At 37.5% G+C, this 20,362-nt stretch overlaps 1 protein-coding gene across 3 annotated transcripts in view; it reads right to left on the minus strand.

Moving 5' to 3' along the window:
• Positions 1-3,699: 3,699 nt before the first annotated feature.
• The window catches only part of dennd3a (DENN/MADD domain containing 3a), a 30,618-nt gene continuing 13,955 nt past the window's right edge, over positions 3,700-20,362 (minus strand). The window contains exons 14-25 of one of the 3 annotated variants that reach the window (XM_079879762.1): positions 19,622-20,152; positions 18,646-18,813; positions 16,995-17,254; positions 16,234-16,404; positions 13,524-13,653; positions 12,284-12,391; positions 9,779-9,918; positions 8,802-8,962; positions 8,315-8,454; positions 7,674-7,792; positions 5,207-5,344; positions 3,700-5,115 (exon numbers count right to left, since the gene is read on the minus strand). In XM_079879762.1, coding sequence (XP_079735888.1) covers positions 4,912-5,115; positions 5,207-5,344; positions 7,674-7,792; positions 8,315-8,454; positions 8,802-8,962; positions 9,779-9,918; positions 12,284-12,391; positions 13,524-13,653; positions 16,234-16,404; positions 16,995-17,254; positions 18,646-18,813; positions 19,622-20,152 — 2,270 coding nt within the window. In that variant the 3' untranslated portion in view covers positions 3,700-4,911. The remainder of the gene's footprint in view (positions 5,116-5,206; positions 5,345-7,673; positions 7,793-8,314; positions 8,455-8,801; positions 8,963-9,778; positions 9,919-12,283; positions 12,392-13,523; positions 13,654-16,233; positions 16,405-16,994; positions 17,255-18,645; positions 18,814-19,621; positions 20,153-20,362) is intronic. The other 2 variants (XM_079879763.1, XM_079879764.1) reach the window with 2 other exon arrangements.

The following is a 20,362-nucleotide window of genomic DNA, read 5'->3' on the forward strand; positions in this document are numbered from 1 at the left end:
AGCTCTGTCATAATTTCGACTTTCTATGTTATAATTACGATTTAAAAGAGCTTTTTATAAATGTGGCGGAAATGGGTTTAGTTTACACTTTATTTAGTAGCCATGCAACGATCTTTATTCTAATCGGATTCTAGAATATTATTTTTTTTATGCCAGCAAAAAGAAATCGCCTTTTTGCTCAACATCAATGTTAATTCATTAGCCTTCTAATGTTAATTAGCCTATGTTTATATTTTTCCCACCTTCATCAGTTACGAGACACACGTTTTCCGATACAGTTCGATCGAATCATTTCCAAAGGAATCGACATTACTGTTAATTAGGCTAATTAAATGATTAACATATTAGCATTAATTATTCACACTATTGTAAACAGTATTGTTCCCACTTTCACTTACATGTGAGCGATTGACAAACGTTTTCCGAAACAGTTCGATTGAATCATTCGATCGAAGGAATCGGTTCAAAAGAATGATTCGCTCACTGGGCAAACAGGATTGGATATATAACGGAGTAACTATGAATGAGTTTAACAGTGGACATTTGTGTTTGTGGTCTCTGTAGTTTCTCAGTGATCATCTGAGAGAGCACATTGCTCAAAAAGTTATTGTTTACTGTGTTTGAATAGAGAAGCTGTTCTATTAAATTCATTTTGAGAATATTATGAACTACGGAAATTCAAATCACTTTGTAAATTCAGCTATACCATTTTTAATTAATAATACATGGGCGTGGCACATAATAACTGTTGAGTTGCTTTGGGGTTTTAATAACCACTTTATTCAGCAATTTAACTTTTAAACCCATAGGCGTCTCATTCCTGTGTGGTTACTGTACTGATATCAGCAAGTTTTCATGATCATGAGTGTTGCTCCTTTATGCTGATCTGGAAACCGCCCTTCATGCTTACACCATAAGCCTAATCATCATCATAAGTGAAACCACACATTTGATCTCAGATCAGCAAAACTTCTGCATTTCATAATCATGTACATGGACCCACCTAAATGAGTCACGTCTGGAGCAAGTTTTCTGGATGAAACCATCAGCTGAGCGAGAGTTTCTTCTAGTGACTGTGATTTCTCTGTTTTACTGCTCATGTCACCAGCACCTGTTCCAGAAATCTGACTCCTTTCCTCCTCCACTGGGAACTTTCACTTTACTCCTCAATTCTGGTCAACCTGGAAAATAAGCTCTGACAACAAGACCCATTCTTCACACAAGACAAATATTAGGTAGAATGAAATTTCACTCATAAAGCGTTAATCAAACACCAGGTTGTAAATTATTTAAAAAATGTCTTATGGGCTTCTGAAGGTTTCAGGAGGATTGATAACAAACTATAATAGAAATTCCATTATGGAATTACTTAATTATTTTATATATGTGTGTGTGTGTGTGTGTGTGTGTGTGTGTGTGTGTGTGTGTGTGTGTGTGTGTGTGTATATATATATACAGTACTGTGCAAAAGTCTTAGGCATGCCTTAGGCATCACTGTAAAAAATTATCGTGATTTTAACGGTAAAAGACAGTGAAAAACTGTTAATTGGTTAACAGAAAGTTTCCGTACTATATACGGTAAATAACTGTGATAGATCTAATGGTACATTTAAATTTACAGTTTTTGAAAGTGAAAAAGAACAACTCATTGTATAATTTACAGTGAAAAAACGTAAATTGACATTCCCACAATTCCCTGCGTGACACTTCACATTTGATCTATTTTTGTTAAAATAAATGTTTCTTCATAGTTTTCTTAGGTTGTTCTAATCAGTTATGTACATTAGGGTTTTATGTTACATTTAATGTTGTTAAATTAATGTTTATTGCATTTTTAAAATTTCATGTGTGTCACCATGATGGTGTTTAATGTTTGTGTGAATGACACTGTGCAGCTTCTATTATATTAGTATTACATTTCTTGTGGAAGAACTGCTTGTGATGAGCTTTGATTGATCATGTGACTCACATCACTGCTGTGATTGTTGGTTATCAGTGTATTACAATGGTACAAAACAAAACAGATATTAATACTTCAATAGGATGTTAAATTCACATTATATCAGATAATGAATTACGGTTTATTACTGTAAATTTTAAGTTAAGTCTGTAAAACCAATAACGTTGCTACCGTATTTTTGACGGTAAAGTACTGGCAACCACAGCTGCCGTTTTTTTACCGTAAAAATCAAGGTTTAATTTTTTACAGTGCATGTTAATATCCCCCACCCCCTGTCCCCCCCAAAAAATGGTTGTAAGTCAGTTATTTCTATCTTTTGCTGTAGTGTGTCAGTAGGAAATATCAGTTTACATTTCCAAACATTCTTTTTGCCATTAATTGTAATAATAAATGAGATTTGTGTATGCACAAGGAGTCTGACAACAGCCGGTATGATCTGATCTCACCATCATCGAGTCCGTCTGTGATTACATGAAGAAACAGAAGAAACTGAGACAGACTAAATCCAGAAGAACTGCGGGAACGTCTCCGAGACGCTTGAAGAAACCTTCCTGCAAAGCTACCTGAGAAACTATGCACAAGTGTACCTGGACAAAAGCCGTTTTAAATGCAAAGGGTCGTTACACCATATATTGATTTGAATTAGTTAATAGAAGTTAAATCATAAATAAATTCAATTTGTGATTTTATTTTTGAAAGCATTCTCACTTTACAGCATTTTAACACAAGTGCCAGTGCTTTGCAGGAAGGTTTCTTCAAGCATCTTGGAGACGTTCCCGCAGTTCTTCTGCCTAAGACTTTTGCACAGTACTGTGTATATATATATAATTAATGAGTTGTTTCCTCCCCACATTTAGAAATTCCTTCTGGTTGATTTACAAATTAAATCATTTCAAATAATAAATAATAAACAGTTTGTTCCTAAATCAGACATTATAAAACAGTCCTATGGGATTTTAATTCTCAATATTTGTCACTACGAGCTGTCATCTACTAAAGACTTGCATGAAGATTTGTCAAAAAAAAAAAAAATCTGTTTTATGGAACAAAGACAGCATATGTGTTTGAGGGCGAGTAAATGATGACAGAACTACCATTTTTGTGTGATTCATATCTTTAAATAATAGTTATGCATCTCAAAGAAACGTCCAGAAATCCTGCATGTGATCAGTGCACTGCTGCTCTTTAGGTCAGTGTGTTCGGTCTGGACTCTGCTCTGTTTATCCGTCAGATGAATGAACACAGCTGCCCGTAATTCACTTTGATAAGAGGATTGAGAGGCTGCAGACGGGATTAGATGACATGACTCCAGATCTCAGGAGATTATGATTAGAAACCGTAATCTCCGCTCTACAGATGGACTTCACAGCCTTCAGCGGCACTCAATGAAGCAAACTGTGTCGTTTCTCTCCTGGGACGACAACACTAAAGCATGATGAAAAGAGTCCAGATGCCAAACTCAATCAAGACTTGAGGTTTTCACATATATCTGTGCAACTAAAACACCTGGCCATAATATAAAACGCTCTGCACACTAAAAGTTCAAAGTTACTTTAGTTAATTAAGTTTATAGCATGATATATAAGGGCTATTTTAAGCTTATACGGGTGTGTATACTCTGCACAGTGTGCTATTTCATGGATGTCCAGCTTCATTTGCCGAAGAAATTAAGATTCTTAGAATCTCATTATTTGATCACACTGTCAAAAGTGCACAGAACTCAATTAAAAATGTAAAATAATCATATTTTTAATTTCTTAAATTCATTAACAGCAATGCTACACTTTCTTAAGTAAACATGCATTGTGATTAGGTCATGTGACACGCGTACTATTGTTTGAAAGTATGTCATTGCATGCTGTTTCACATATATTGTTTTAAATGAGCAGTTTTTTTAATGGTAGGCAATAGAAATGAATGTACTAGTATTTGATTCTCAACAGAGCCAGAGTTCATCTGCTCATCTGAGAGAATGAAGCATTACGAACGACAAGAAGCTGTTAAGATGATCAAGAGATTGAATCTGCTGCCATCTAGTGCTTTACAACAGGGACGTTGGGTAAGGAATATGTACAATAAATACAGAAGTCTTTGTTAATTTAATGTAAAATGATGAAATAAACCCCAGTCTTACAAAAAAAACACATTTATGAACAAATGCAGAAGTAAACTGCTTGAATATAAAACCATTATGGCCATTAAAAATGGATTTTGCATAGTTAAATACAGATACAATATATTACAAAAGTTCTTCATATGAAATACAATATATGCATAACACAGTAACTCCTTCATTATGTTCTATGGCATTAAAAATGAAGACAGTTCAATGAGGCTCACTGTTCTTATGCTCAAAATGACTTATTGCATCCTAAATTATTATTATCAGTGAATAAGATAACTAATGTTGGTAAAGTGCATTTTCACATGTCTAAAATGCCACCAGTTGTTCACAACTAAAAAAAAAAAGATAAAATAATCCCTTTACAAATTCACTTGTATAAAATACATGCATTTCATCGAGTGCTGATGTTTTACTGAGGACAACTGAAGCAAACGCTCTGTAATGCAGTAAAACATCTTAAAACAAGCCTCTCTTTTACAGCCCGTGTGTTTGTGCGCTAATAAACATTTACACTGGCACATTTGCTGTTTTTGGACTTCCAGTCCAGAGGATATCCTCCGTCATAAATCACATTCAGACATGAATGAGGTACATAAATATTGATATAACACTGAGGAGTTCATTATAAAAGTAGTGTCTTTCCCATCAATAGTGAGACTTAATATTCATGTAACAAGCAAATAAACACTCATGAATATTATTCGCATGTTTTAGCCGCGTCACTGCGGTTCATCTATGCATTTATGCATGCAACTATTCCAAAATGCTTCCTCTTACTCTGCTCCACTTACGTGTGCATATCTTGATGTGTGTTCATATCTGGTTTCTACTCAACTTTCCAGATGCCGATTTTCCCGTCGTCCTGCGCGGCTCCGCTGAGCACGTACCGGTCTTCAGCCGAGCACAGCGTCTGCACGCTGTCGGTGTGCGCCACCAGCTCCTTCTCCACCGTGTAGCGGTCCGTGTTCACCACGTAGATCTTCCCACGGGCTTTTCCTGCGGCGCTGCGGCCGTGACAGCCCACCCAGATCTGACGACGGGACATTTCAATGCCATTTTGAATCTTTTACTTGATAAACTCATCAGTTTTGACGGAGGGATAAACGTGTGGCGTGTCTCACCTGACTCTTGACTTTGATCATGCAGACGACACCGGCGCAGTCTTTGAGCTGGATCCTGATGAAGGGTTTGTTCAGGTCTCTGCAGTGCCACACACACAGCTCACCCGCGTCTGCGAACCCGGCCCACAGCTGCTCCGACTGCAATCACACTCAGCTCATTAATACACTCCAGAATTACACTTAAAGGTCTTAAAGGGTTAGTTCACCCAAAAATGAAAATTCTGTCGGTAATTACTCTCCCAAGACTTTCGTTCATCTTCAGAACACAAATTAAGATATTTTTGATTCTGTCTCACTCCTCCATGAGGCTTCTCTGTAATTGAAACTTGCCGGCCCAGAAAGTTATTAAAGACGATGTTTAAAATAGTCCAAGTGACTACAGTGGCTCAACCTTAAAGGAACACTCCACCGTTTGTTCATATTAAACTATGTTATTCCCTTAACTAAGACGAGTTGATACATACCTCTCTCATCAATCGCTCTGGCGCGCGGTGACACTTTGCTAGCACTTAGCTTAGCCCAGTTCATTCATTACGGTCCAAACAGAGATGAAGCTAGAAGTGACCAAACACCTCCACGTTTACCCTATTTAAATACAGTTACACGAGTAGTTACACGACCAAGTATGGTGACGCAAAATAAAACGTGGCGCTTTTCTAAGCGGGTAAAAAGGATAACTATAATGTATGGCAGAATAGCACCGGGAGCACTTCGACTCGGCGCAGTAAAAAGTCACGTTGGTTCTAATGACAGAAGTGAGAGGGAGAGAGGGAGAGGATTTTTAAGCTAAGTGCTATCAAAGTGTAGCCGCGCGCCAGAGCGATTGAGTGCACGCACTGAGACGAGAGAGGTATGTATCAACTCGTCTTAGTTAAGGGAATAACATAGTTTAATATGAAAAAACGGTGGAGTGTTGCTTTAAGTTAATAAAGCGACGAGAATACTTTTTGTGCACCAAAAAAGAGTTCACGTAGTGTAACAGCGCAGCGCTTCTGGGTTGTACGTCAGAACGTAGGCTCACTATTGGCCGACGCTGGCCATGTGTGTGATGCTGGCCAATAGTGAGCCTCCATTCTGACGTACAACCCAGAAGCGCTGCGCTGTTACACTACGTGAACTCACTCAGACCCACACAGAAGAAAATGAAGAGTTGAATAAAGTCATTATTTTGGGGGGTTTTTGTACACAAAAAGTATTCTCGTCGCTAGATAAACTTATGGTTGAGCCACTGTAGTCACTTGGACTATTTTAAACATTGTCTTTAATAACTTTCAGGGCCGTCAAGTTTCAATTACATAGAAGCCTATAGAGGAGTGAGACAGCTCTCAGATCTCATCAGAAATATCTTATGAACGAAAGTCTTACGGGGTTGGATCAACATGAGGGTGAGTAATTACTGACAAAATTTTCATTTTTGGGTGAACTAACCCTTTAAAGAGACCTTGTAGATACTCACATTTTGGTAGAACTTTATTTTACAGTCCTGTTTCCCATGTACATGCTATGTACTTATTATAGAAATTGTAATATCTGGATAATAACAAGGTACTAACCCTGAACCAACCCCTAAACCTAACCTTAACCCATGTGGTACCTTATATTACCAGTACTTTCTTAGGTAAGTACACTGTAAGTGCACAATAAAGTGCAACCCAAATATTCATATAGAGCACCGCAGTGATGATGTATTTTTGAAGCTAACATCACTCTGGTTCCCTCGACATACACCCAACAGGATCTTTCCATTGGCTTTTGGATTATTGCTAAAAATAAGCTCTGTGATTAACTACGTTTTAATCTTGTTCATCTTGATAATCTTCACAAAAAATGTTGAATGTATTTTGAATACAATTACCAGAAGTACGCTAAACTTAGGCTGTAAACAAACTACACCACAGTCACATGACTTCCTACATGCAACATCTATTTCAGTCTTTATTTAAAAACATTTTCCCTGAAAGCCTGGTTTAGAGTAGTCTGCATAGGCGGAGGGTGAACCAGCTCTACGGCTAAGCAGATGCGCTTGCAGTGCTATTTTACATTTGATTATTCAATTTCTGTACCTGAATATTGTTAGTCTGACCTGAAAAACATAAAGCACTGTTTCTTTTTTATTTGTATCTTTGTTCTATTGTATTTATATATGCTTGTATTTGTTTATTATTTTCACTCCCCTACAAAATCACACCAATCATACTTTCTAAATAGATCTATTCAAGTCATCTTGTGATTTTTTGTTCACACTAAAAAACTAGCAACCACTCAAAACACAGAATCCTCAAAGCTTGTCCCATCACACATCACACATCAGAGAGGCCGAGAGCCATTAAAACAGCTCGTAAATGACCTCACACGTGCGATCCATTAACCTAATGAGTCCTGAAGCCCAGCTGGACGGACACAGAGGACCGGACGAGCTGTGAAGCAGAGGCTAGCCGTGGGGAGATGTCAAACCGGTGGTGTTTACCTCATTAAAGAGCAGGAAACTGCTGAAACCCCTCGGTGAACTCAGCAGGTGATCTGGCAGAGATATCTTACGATGAACCGTGCCGTTCCTGCGCACTTCCATCACACAATCACGGCCACCTTCAACACAAATAAAGTTTGCAATGCAACTGAAAACTGAAAACAAAGTTTATTTAACAATCAATTAATCACAGTTGAGTTGAGTTGCATATAAACATTTAAACTGCGCATAAGGCAGTTTTCACGTCAACGTTTTAAAGATATAATTGTTTCTACTCCGACATTTAAACAGTGGCTGTAATAAACACTTGTTTTCATGGCAGATGTATGCAAAATAATGGAGACAACAGGATAAGTAAAAATATATAATTAATATGTAATACAGGGCATATATGTATCAAAATTCTCCTCTCTAGAGCTATTATTCTAGCTGACTATCAATCTACGGTCACTGAATGGCTTTTCTGAGGTAAATGTGATGTTACATGACAATTTCAGTCAATGATTTCAGCACAACAAAACTGTTTTGACTCAAATCTAAAATTAATTTTCGTCTGAAATTTCAGCGTATCACTAGAATAAATGTCCTTATAATATAATATTATAATATATATGATATAATGATATGTGAGGCAGACTCACAGCACCACAGCATGCCGTTGTGGACCTGGATGGACTGCAGTCGGTCACAGGAGACTCTGAACTGTCGTCGGACCTGAAGCGAGGACACGTCCCACACGATCACACTGCCATCCTCACCGCACGAGTACGCCACCGTCTGACTGTAACATCGGGGAAAAACATCCATTCATTCAGCACTGATATGGGTTAATGACTGTTCTGCTTTCAGTTCATTTCAGTTCACATTTATTTGTATAGCACGTTTCACAATACACACATCGTTCCAAAGCAGCTTTACAGAAAATGCATGAATCCACATTACAGTTTACAGTGATCTGTTATCAGAGGTTATGCATTTCAAGTTATGCATTTCAGAAATGTGCATATACAAAATCACAGTTAGCGAAAAATTTATTAATTTAAACAATGTAATAATTTAAGGCAGAAACAATGAGCTCATTGAAGTAATGAATACTTGTTTGTTAACAGGTTTGTGTGTCTACGTTACCTGAACTTGTCGGTCCTCTCCTCCAGGGTGAGTCCGGTGACCTCGCCGCGATGCTCCGTCAGTTGTTTATTGCACGACACGCTCCGCGGGTTTATGATGTAAATGAAGGAATCCTTTGAGCCGATCCACAGCTGCAGCTGGTTCACTGCAAGCATGCAATTCTGACAGGAGTGGGAAAACGAGTGTTAATACAGTAACCAGTAGGGGGCGGCACTGCTGTGACAGCCATGAAGAGAAGCATCACGATAATGTGACGGAATAAATCCCAAAAATGTGTCATAGATGTGGCCTGAATATACAACAGAAAGCCTGTGTCACATTATACACTAGTATAAAGTCAGTAAGATTTTCTTTTTTTTTAAAGAAATAAAAGAAATTGATAGTTTTATTCAGCAAAGATGCATTAAAATTGATCAAAAGTGACAGTAAATACATTTATAATGTTACAAAAGATTTCTATTTCAGACAAATGCTGTTCTTTTAAACTTTCTATTCATCAAAAAATCCTGAAAAATAAATAAATCATGGTTTCCACATTGATAATAATAATAAGAGCCATTAATAATAAGCAGCAGCAAATCATCATATTAGAGTGATTTCTGAAGGATCATGTGACACTGAAGACTGGAGTAATGATGCTGAAAATTCAGCTTTGATCACAGGAATAAATTACACTTTACTATATATTCACATAGAAAACAGATATTTTAAACTGTAATAATATTTCACAATATTACTGTTTTTATTAAATTTTTAAAGAAACAAATGCAGCCTTATATATAGTATATAGTATATATATATAACATACATAGTAATAAAACGTCCTGAAATGTGGCTGACATACTCATATGAATATAGTGAATATTTTTGTAAGTAATATTTATGATTTCCTCACTATCAACCTCTAGAGACTGATATGGAGATGATAAGAGGTAATGGCATTTCATACGTCATCCATCGAGGTCATATAATCTCACCAGACGGGACGTTCCCACTTGAACAGAGTTCTGCTGCATGGACCAGCTGGCCGCGTCGAACACCAGCACCTTCCCATCGCTCAGTGCACACCAGAGCTTCGGGTTCGCGCCGCCGTCCAGCTCCGACACACCCAGCTGACCTACAGACACACAGCACACTTCATCAAGCTGGGCATCACGACACAACCACAGTCTGCCTTTCATAGCGATGACAGTTGAACACTGAAATCCTGTTGTGTCATGGAGCCCTTACAACAGAACCCACAGGGCATTATGGGTGTTTATACAGACAGAGTGAAACACACACATGCTGGATGTCCTCATCAAATCAGCAATATAGAATAAAAATTGAAAAAATAAAATAAAGAATAGATGGCTCTAAAAAATATTTTGCGTAAAGAAAACAAAGCATATTTTAAGGATAAATACTGTTTCATGTCTATCAACCACAATTTCCCCTCAATTCTCAAAAACAATGCTTTTTTATGTCAATCAGCAAGAATATAACATTATGTATAAACACTTCACAATATAAATAATATCTTTTTTTTTTGTATTGCAGTAATGACAATTAAAAGAGGAAATCTGCTTAAATGTCACAAAGCAAAAAATCTTTCTTACTGCAAAATGTCTTGTTTTCCTTTGGTTTTGTGTTGGAATGTGACCCGTGAATGTTTTCGGCAGGTTTTTATGACTATCTTTGACAGTTTGTCACTCATCAGACATGGAAAGAAAACATGTGACTTTTTTGTGAGATTACATTCAGCTGAACAAACAGGAGTTGGACAGTGTTTTTATGATCTGAAGTATTCTGATTCTGTTCTGTAGTTACTTGACGAGTCCTGATCTCAGTGCTCTTGTGTGAAACCCAACAAATCAAACTGAGAACTACTGCCCTAGCAACCCCTCAGAACACCATAGCAACCACCTAAAAATGCCCTAGCAACCCCCCCGAACACCCTAGCAACCACAAAGCAACGGCCTCGCAATCACTCACAACACCTTAGAATTGTGGGGGCAAGTTTTGTAAAAAAGGTTGTTTTTTGTTTCTTGATCTCATAAAAACAACAAAAGGCAATAATGAACTCAAACATTTTAATTTTAAGATGTAAGATGACTTATGGTACTTAAAAATATATGAATTCAAAGTAAAACCATGTCTTCAGATTATAGCTGCACGATTCTGGGTAAATTGAGAATTTGTTTTAGTTTCAAACAGAGATCAAGATTCTTTCTGAACAGACAACTAAATAAAATAGCATGTCATTTATTAGAGTTTCTGACAAAATGTTAATTGCTGCAGTCTATTTAAAATGTTTAATTAATCTGAACGAATAAAAAAAAAAAAGGTCTGAGTGAATAATTCAATGACTCACTCATAAAGATGTCACTTGTTTCATTACTGGATGAATCAGCGTTTCTGATCAAACCTCTTGAATGAATGATTCAATGACAAATACATTTTTTAACAGTCACTTGTCGCCACCTACTGGTGTAACAATGTAATGATACAATATTTGAAGCATGATTTACTCTATTTTGCTCGCTTCCGTAGACAGTTTTTATATCCGAACTATAAACTTGTATCCTAGTATTTCTATGATAATATGAATACTTGTAATATATCGATTCTGTGTGACTGAAAAGACTGTTTGTGAAGCTGCTTCATACCTACAGTACACATGATATCTGCTCTCTCTTTGGTCAGCGACGTTTGTATGACTAGATTTGAATGTTCCAGTGTGATTTTGTCAAAGATTTAATTTAGGAATGAGATCACGTGGGTATTTCAATGGAGATCGCGATCTTTTACCGATTAATCGTACAGCTCTGCTTCAGATGCTTCTAAAAGCGTTGGATTTTGCCTAATTTGAAGTAGCAAAAGGATTCCAGATGTTTGTGACATAAAAGCAGCTTTCTCTGATCTCCTGTGGTTTTGAATGCATTTGGACAGAGTCAGAATCCAGTCTGTGAAACTCCCTGTAACCTGACCGGGACTCGTGTGTGTTTAGTAACACCTTTAACACACAGCTAAGATCTAAGAGCAGCAAATCCTTGAATGAAGAAGAATCACTCGTGAGCAAAGGTTTGCGTTGACTTATAGTAAGTCAGTGTGAGGAAATCCTAATGACATTAATTTACTGTAGTGAGTCATGAGTCGTGGAAATATGTCGTAATCACACACTGAGAGGTCGGAGAAAATAACTGAGCATGTGACCTCTGCCCGAAGCAGTTTCTGCTCAACCGATTTGGAAACCTGTTCTCCTCCATGACAGGAACAGTAACGCAACATCCTTCTGCACTGAATCTAAACCATCTTCACGTTTGTGGAATTACCAGGTCAAACTGGTTGATCTGGTTGACATGGAGCAGCTTGTAAGTGAAAGACACTTGTTACGAAACCAATGTATGTTTGCTCTTTATCTTGGAGTTAAAAATAAATACCGTGCACGACTCACATGACTTCCTTTATTGAGATGTTTAGCCGAAAGCTGGCAGACTTACCGGGCGTGTAGAGCAGGACGTCCACCGCTTGAGGAGACGTCAGGTCCAGAGACGGGTTAATCTTGTGTTTTAGGGTCTCGGATGTAGTTTTGGGGACCATCATGGGCACTATAACAAACCCAGAGACAGTCAGTAAATTTACATTTAATCATTTAGCCAAAGCCACGTACAAGTGAGGACTAATACAGTCACTAAAGACTAAAAAGGTCATTTATCAGATGTAACACACACTGTCGGTGATGCACACACTGCTCACTTATGGTAAAAATCATAAACGTTTTTACTGTATCACAATGATTTAACACAATTAACCATTGACTTTTGAACTTAAAAATTAACAGTGGATTCTCTTTAAACATAATTCAAAAACAAGTAAATAAAAATGTAAAATGGTGATAAGTAAAATAAATACTATACACTACTGATCAAAAGTTGGGGAGGGGGGGTCTGTAAGATTTTTTTTCTACAGAAATTATTACTTTTATTCATCAAGGGTGCATTATTTGATCAAAAGTGACAGCTAAAGACATTTAAAATGCTACAAAAGATTTATATATCAAATAAATCCTGTTTTTCTAAACTTTCTATTCATCAAATAACTCGCAATGAAATGCATAATAATAAAATGCATCACAGTTTCCACAAAAATATGAAGCAGCAAAACTATTTTGAACATTGATAATAATCAGAAATGTTTCTTGAACATCAAATCATCATATTAGACTGATTTCTGAAGGGTCATGTGACAATGAAGACTGGAGTAATGATGCTGAAAATTCAGCTTTGATCACAGGAATAAATTACACTTTACTATATATATTCACATAGAAATTTTAAATTGTAATAATATTTCATAATATTACTGTTTATACTGTATCAAATAATTTAGGCCTTGGTGAGCTGAGGAGATTTCTTTCAAAAACATTTAAAAAAAACTTGCCGACCCCAAAATTTTTAACGGTTGTGTATAACTATATTTATATTTAAATACACAAAATAAAAAATAATAAACAAAACTTAAGTAGATAACAGTGAATAAGATCAACTTATGTTAAGTGCACTTCCACAATCTATTAAAATCGAAAAATACTTGTATCTTGATTCTTTTGTTTTCATAATCGCTGGAAGCCAAAATCGTAATTGAAAATACAATTAGATTAAACGGCCAGACTAACACACCAGTTTATTAAGTGATGCACGTTCAGCCATAACAAACTAGTTGAGTGACTGTGATACACACCCTCAAACTTCATCTTGTCGAAGTAGGCCAGTTTGGAGGCGGCGTAGATGGCTTTCTGTGACTGCAGGCTCCCGACCACAGCGTCCATCAGCAGGGCGTTTGTCAAGGCCTGCTCCATGAACTGAGGGTCCTGTGCCAGAGATATCACAGCACACATTCACACGATCAGGACAGACACTCCTGACCCTCGGGCCATGAGCTTCTGAGGAACAGCCATTTGAGAAGCTGAGAGCAAAACCCAACACCACTGCACTAAACCCACATCCAAACCTGCGTTCAGTCTGCTATCTACTCACACCTGCAAAATGGTGTTATTTTACACAGTATTCTGGAGTTCACAGTAAATGCTGCTCCTCACGAGATCCATCTTTGCTTGTCGCATATCACTTGCATTTGGGAACATTTGGGTGGACGTACGTTTTCAGGACTTTTAGACAGATTTGTAACAAGAAGTGTTTATAAAGCTGTTGTCAACTAAAGACCGACTTGTAGGACTCCTCCAAAAAAAAAGCTCAAGGGTTTAATGCTTGAAAGTAAAGAATTTAAGTAATACAATTATCATTAGCCCCGTTTACATGTAGCATTGTATTCCGATTATAACCAGGTGCAAGTCCAATCAGAATGAAAATGCTCCATGTCAACACCTCAATCGGAATAAAAATGCTCAAACCGATTGAAATTTCAGTCGGATTGAAGGGGGTGGAATAAACCTTTTCATGAACCGATCAAACGAAAGATTACACCATGTAAACGAGCTGATCCGATTACTTTGAGCGTACGTCTTTCTGCGCATGCCTGGTTTTGCGCCAGATAATTCTGTCAGCTAACATAATGCCTTCTGTTTGTGATCCGATGTGGATTCTGATCACCGAATAAGGTAGGAATATTTATACCCGATGCAAAAAACTATGCACGCTAACCATTACCATAGTAAACATGGTAAATATGTACGCTTGAAGCAATCAGACAAATCATAATCCTGTTTTTATTTTATCTTTCAGTAGCCTATGTCTCGGACTATCCTCTTTTTCTCTGACTGAAAATATAACTGTATCCTTCTGGGAGAGAGTGCTAAAGCTCCTCAGGTCATATTTTTGGTGGCATATTTGTAGAAATGAACATTCTTTCTAAATGTGATGTAAATGCGTCCTGTTACTAGGCTACCAAATAAACAGAAACAGACGCGAATAAGTTGTGTGTCCTCTTTCTTTTGTAAACGTTCACAAACGTCATAAACGGTAAACCACTTTATTTCTGTGACTAATGTGCAATTTTGACACAAATTAATTCATTATGATAAATGTATCGATTTTTATATTAAACCTGTGGTAAAACATCTATTCTTGGGTTTTAAATATTCAATTAAACAACAAAAATGCCAGCAAACAGTCGCTCTTGTTTTGCGATCGATCAGGCTGTTTCCAGTGATTTCTTTCTGATCAGTTTTCTGATAAAACTTCCTTTTTTTTTTTTTTACAATAATGATGGCCTATATTTAATTATATGCTATAATGAGTGTGATATGAGTATGAGAATGAAAAACTGATGCAAATACAAAACAAGACAATAATTAACAAAGAACAATAGCCTACACAATACAATAAAATGCCACGTTTATGGCTCGCACTGGCCCGACAGTGGAAACGCGTCTCATGCCTACAACTAAACGCGACAATTAAGTGATGCACCATCTTGACAGGATTGAAAACGTGGAAATAATGAGCTTCCAGATCCGGCAGACAAGCTGTGTGCGCATGTCAGAAAATGACTTCGAAGCGTCAGCACATGTAAACACCAGATCGGTTTAGATAACATCCCATGTAAACAGTCAACCGGAATCCGTCAATCAGAACGATCTCAATCAGAATAGCAAAAAAGTGTGCATGTAAACGGGGCTACTGATATTCTTATCAAATATTCCTTTTTTTATTTAAAATACAATTGTATTATTTCAATAGTAATCATTTTTGTCTTAATTTTTTATAAACTATGATAATAACAATAAAAAATTGTTTAAAAGCAATAAAGAATGTTGAAATAAAAACATTTTTCAGCAGCAGCAATGTGAGATGTTTTCTTATGACATATTTATAATATCGCAGTTCAAAGCACAATATGACAAAATATTCAAAATAGGCCTATTATTATTTTATCATGCAGCCCTATACTGTAAATAAGTTACTACAATTATTTTTTATAATTAGAGTTCAAACTGAAACTAAAATAACAATAAAGAACCTTTTTTATTGCTTTAAAAGCAATAAAGAATGTTGAAATATATATTTTTTATGACATGAAAATGTTTATCGCAGTTCAAATTGCAATACGATAAAATACACACAACAGGTGTGATTTAACATCACAACAGGCCTATATTTAATACTAAAGTAAATAATTTTAAAATAAAACAAATTGAAATAAAACAAATTGAAATATTGTATTTGTTTACCTGCATGTCATGTGACCATCTGACATCAGAGAGCCGTGAACATGCAGATTATTTGTAATTATTGAAATATTATAATTTCAAATCTCAGGGGGAACTTCAAGAAAATATTTTATGAATGAATGAATGAATGAATGAATTTATATAGCGCTTTCATAAAAAATATTTGATGTATAAAGTGGTTTGGCTGACAAAAAATTTTTAGGAATCCCTGAGATGGAAGATGAATTTGGTAAAAAAGAAAAAATGATGCAGTCATCAAACCTTATGATCGTCGGCCATCTTCCTCCCGGCCCACATCTCTTTGATCATCAGGTGCCAGAGGTCACACTCCGACTTCAGATTGACCTCGAACGACTCCTTCCTGAAGGACGTTTTGATCTTCAGCGACGGGATCCTCAGCAGAAGGAAAGGAGCAGAAGATATCTTCACATCCTGGATGAAAAGAACAACGTGTTTCATGTTACGTGAGGAAACAGACAATTAAATATGGGTGCCTGGCTAGATGTTAAAGGATTGGTTCACTTTAAAATAAAAATTAGCCCATGATTTACTCTCCCTCAAGCCCTCCTAGGTGTATATGACTTTCTTCTTTCAGACGAATACAATTTTACAGTGTAAATATCAGCAGTGCGTCGCATTACTCGCATAAGTTGCACTTTACGCTTAAGTGGAATCCGTATGTTCGTTCGGCCGGACGCTAGTTATTTTACTTTATAAAGTTTTAAATATGAATATTTTTCTTACACAAACTCATTGTTTTGCTTCAGAAGGCCTTTATTAACCCCCCGGAGCCGCGTGAAGCTCGTTTATGGCGGATGGATGCACGTTTTTGAGCTTTAATCTGTTGGTTGCAATCAACTCCCATTATAAAGCTTGGAAGAGCCAGGATATTTTAAAATATAACTCCAATTGTATTCGTCTGAAAAAAAAAGAAGTCATATACACCTAGGATGGCTTGAGCGTGAGTAAATCATGGGCTAATTTTCATTTTTGGGTGAACTATCTCTTTAAGTGATCCTCACCTCAATATCTCTGAATTTGGTGATCTCGACGTATCCCGGCCGGCCCTCGGTCAGCAGGAAGAGCCTGCGCTGGGTCATGGCGATCTTCCCCACGCCGTGGCTGGTCTTTACGGATGACGAGAGCTTGTAGACGCACTCGTCGCTCTCCAGGTGTTCCAGCGCGACGGCCGGTAAGTCCACGTCTTGAGCCGCAGCTTCAGTCTCCTTCCAGAAGCTGTAGAAGAAGCGGAAGGTTTCCGGATCCACCTGCTTCTGCTGACCTGCGCGGAGGAGGGGTCGGAAAAACACCAGCGGTTTATCCCAGAACAAGGCTTTTTAATACTCTCTAAACTGTTTTCCATGGACCTCCTAACACTCCCTTGCCGACCCCAGTTGAAAATCCCAGTTCTAGGGAACGTTCAAAACCAAATGATTGATTATAATGGGCAGGGGAATGAAGTTTTACAGGGACAGATCATTAACTCTAAACCTGTATGACTTGATTCTTTTCCATGGAACGCAAATGCACACATACAAAAGTAGTGAAATGGGGCCAAAGCTCCAAAAAACTAATGAAATAGAATGCATAGAATTAGTCACATGACACACTATGCATACTCCAGGTCTTCTGAAGTTGTATGATGCTTTTGTGCGAAGAACACATTCAAATTTAATCATCATTTACAAATAATCTATTAAAATATGATGTGGACTTCAGGAGACCAAAATGTCTCCTTCTGCATTACATGGAGGAAGGCAGGGATGCACCGATATCAAAATTTTGGCAGATACCGATAACCGATAATTCTTTATATTTAAAAGCCGATAACCGATATATTTGCCGATAAATCTAAATCCAAATTTTTATATAATTTTTGAGAGCCCGATCATTAAAAGCCATGTCCTAAACACACAATTATGATGTTCTCTTTATAATTTAACGTTGCCTATATGACAGACTTGCGCTTCTGAACCATATTTTCTTTTTATGAAGTGATTAAAATCATATTTCAAGCAATTTAAAACCATCATGTTGAACAGTGCGCATCTGAAGTGTCTCAGCTGAAGGAAATTATAAAGTATTTATCGGATTTAATATATCAACCAAATTTTTATATCAGGCCGATAACAATAAGATTAAAAATGAACATATATCGTCTGATACTGATATGGTGGCCGATATATCATGCATCGCTAGAAGAACGAGTGTCACAGGAAACATGAGTGTGAGTAAATGATAGAATTACTGGAGATCTCATGATATCTGAGATAAGGATGGCTCTTTACTTTATGGCTCTAAGCAATAAATCAACACGGTAAATCCCCGTGAGCGAGATATAAACGGCACACAGTACAGCAAAATATCCCCTTTAAACCTGTCTGAGAACTACAGGCTTGTGCCTTGCGTTCTTTCACATCTAAAAAAAAAAAGAAAAGAACGATGAGTCATGCCGCGAATGTAAAAGAAATGCATCTTGACACACATGACAAACACAAACTTGTTTTACAAACACCGCCCGGGAACTGTGATGTGTCATACAGCCGTAAACGCTACATGAACTTTTAACAGACAGGAAATGATTAACCAGCGTTATACGACTGAAGCATCGAGTGTGAACAGAGGACTAGAGCTAGAGGTTAAACACAGACAGGGTTAGGGAATCTGGCCTACCTGAGGAACATTCCTTCACGCACACACTCATGCACATGCACGTATGGAGTCGTGTGTGCTGAAGTGCCATGCCGTGATGGGTATTAGTACAGGTGGCACACTGCACAAACACACTACGCTTACCGTCCACGCCAAGGTAAAATACAGACTGGGACGAGGCCTCCACACCTGGCAAACCAAAGCCATTTTTACCAAAAACACTAGGGATGCATGACACATCAATGAGCACATCAGCCAATATTAGCATATTTAAATTATACGTGTCTGTTTGATTTGGCCGATTTTGGAAGCAGAAATTATTATAAAGTATATTATTTATATTTAATATATTCTAACAGTTTATTCTGTACAACAGGGAAAAAGAATACATTTACAACAATGGACATCATATAAGTTGCATCAGCCATTTATCTATCTATCTATTTATCTGTTCGTTTATCTATCTATACATCTCTCTGTCCGTTTATCTATCTATCTATCTATCTATCTATCTATCTATCCATCCATCCATCTATATATCCATCCGTCCATCTGTCTATCCATCCATCTATTCATCTATCTATCTATCTATCTATCTATCTATTCATTCATCTATCTATCCATCCATCTATCCATTCATCTATTCATCTATCTATCCATTCATCTATTCATCTATCTGTCCATTCATCTATTCATTCATCTATCTGTCCATTTGTCTGTCTATCCATTCTATCTATCTATCAATCCATCCATCTATATATCCATCTATCCATCTGTCTATCTATCCATCCATCAATCTATCCATCTGTCCATCTGTCTATCCATTCTATCCATCTATCAATCCATCGGTAAACAATCAACCTCAGTATACTTGGATTGCAAGAGCAGGAAAGGCTGTCAGATTTTATCTCTAAGTTTCCCTAGCCAATTAGTTAGCTTGTCAGTTTGGCCCAATCATGCGACGGCTCAATTCTGATTGGTCATGCTTTGTACCCACCAACAGTGAGCGCCTCGAACAGCCTCTGGATGGTTCCCAGATCCTTAACGATGCCGGACTCCTGAACGCGCCGCACAAAGTCCTCCATGTGCAAGTGTTTCTTGGGCAGTTCGAATCTCTTCACCGTCCCGCCATCCATCGGTTGCGCCCGCTCGCGCTCATTGTCTTTTTTCACCCGGCTGATCAGACGCTTCAAATCAGGGCGTTGATCGGCCAACTTTCTCTCGTCCGCTGGCAGAGACTCCACCAGTGCGTTCAGCAGCTCGGCTGGAAAGATGTCCATGTCTGTCTTATACAAGCTCTGGAAGTCTCCGAGGGCGTCCACACGTCTGCCGGCTACCGAGTTCACCAGGCCTCGAAGGTAATAGTAACGGGCCAGGAGGGCGGAGTCATCTGGGGTCACCGTGGAGATGGCTCTGCTCAACTGGCCAATGAGATCAACGTAGTACTTCTGAACGTACTGATAGGACAGCGGAGGAGGGAATTCTGGGAGATTAAAGGTTCTGATTGGCCTTGAGGGACCCCAGGAACCTGTTAACATAAAATGGAGATAAGTGACACTATGACTTTATCCATGTTTTATAGATTACAAAAAAAATCTAAATTACTTTCACTCTCAAAAATGTGCAAAATAAGCATATAGCAAATAAACACATTTCTCGGTAACACTTTACAATAAGGTTCATTAGTTAACATCAACTAATAATGAACTGCACTTCTACAGCATGTATTAATCTTAGT

The sequence above is a fragment of the Squalius cephalus genome (assembly GCF_949319135.1).
Source record: "Squalius cephalus genome assembly, chromosome: 8".
In the NCBI taxonomy this organism is placed as follows: Eukaryota; Metazoa; Chordata; class Actinopteri; order Cypriniformes; family Leuciscidae; genus Squalius; species Squalius cephalus.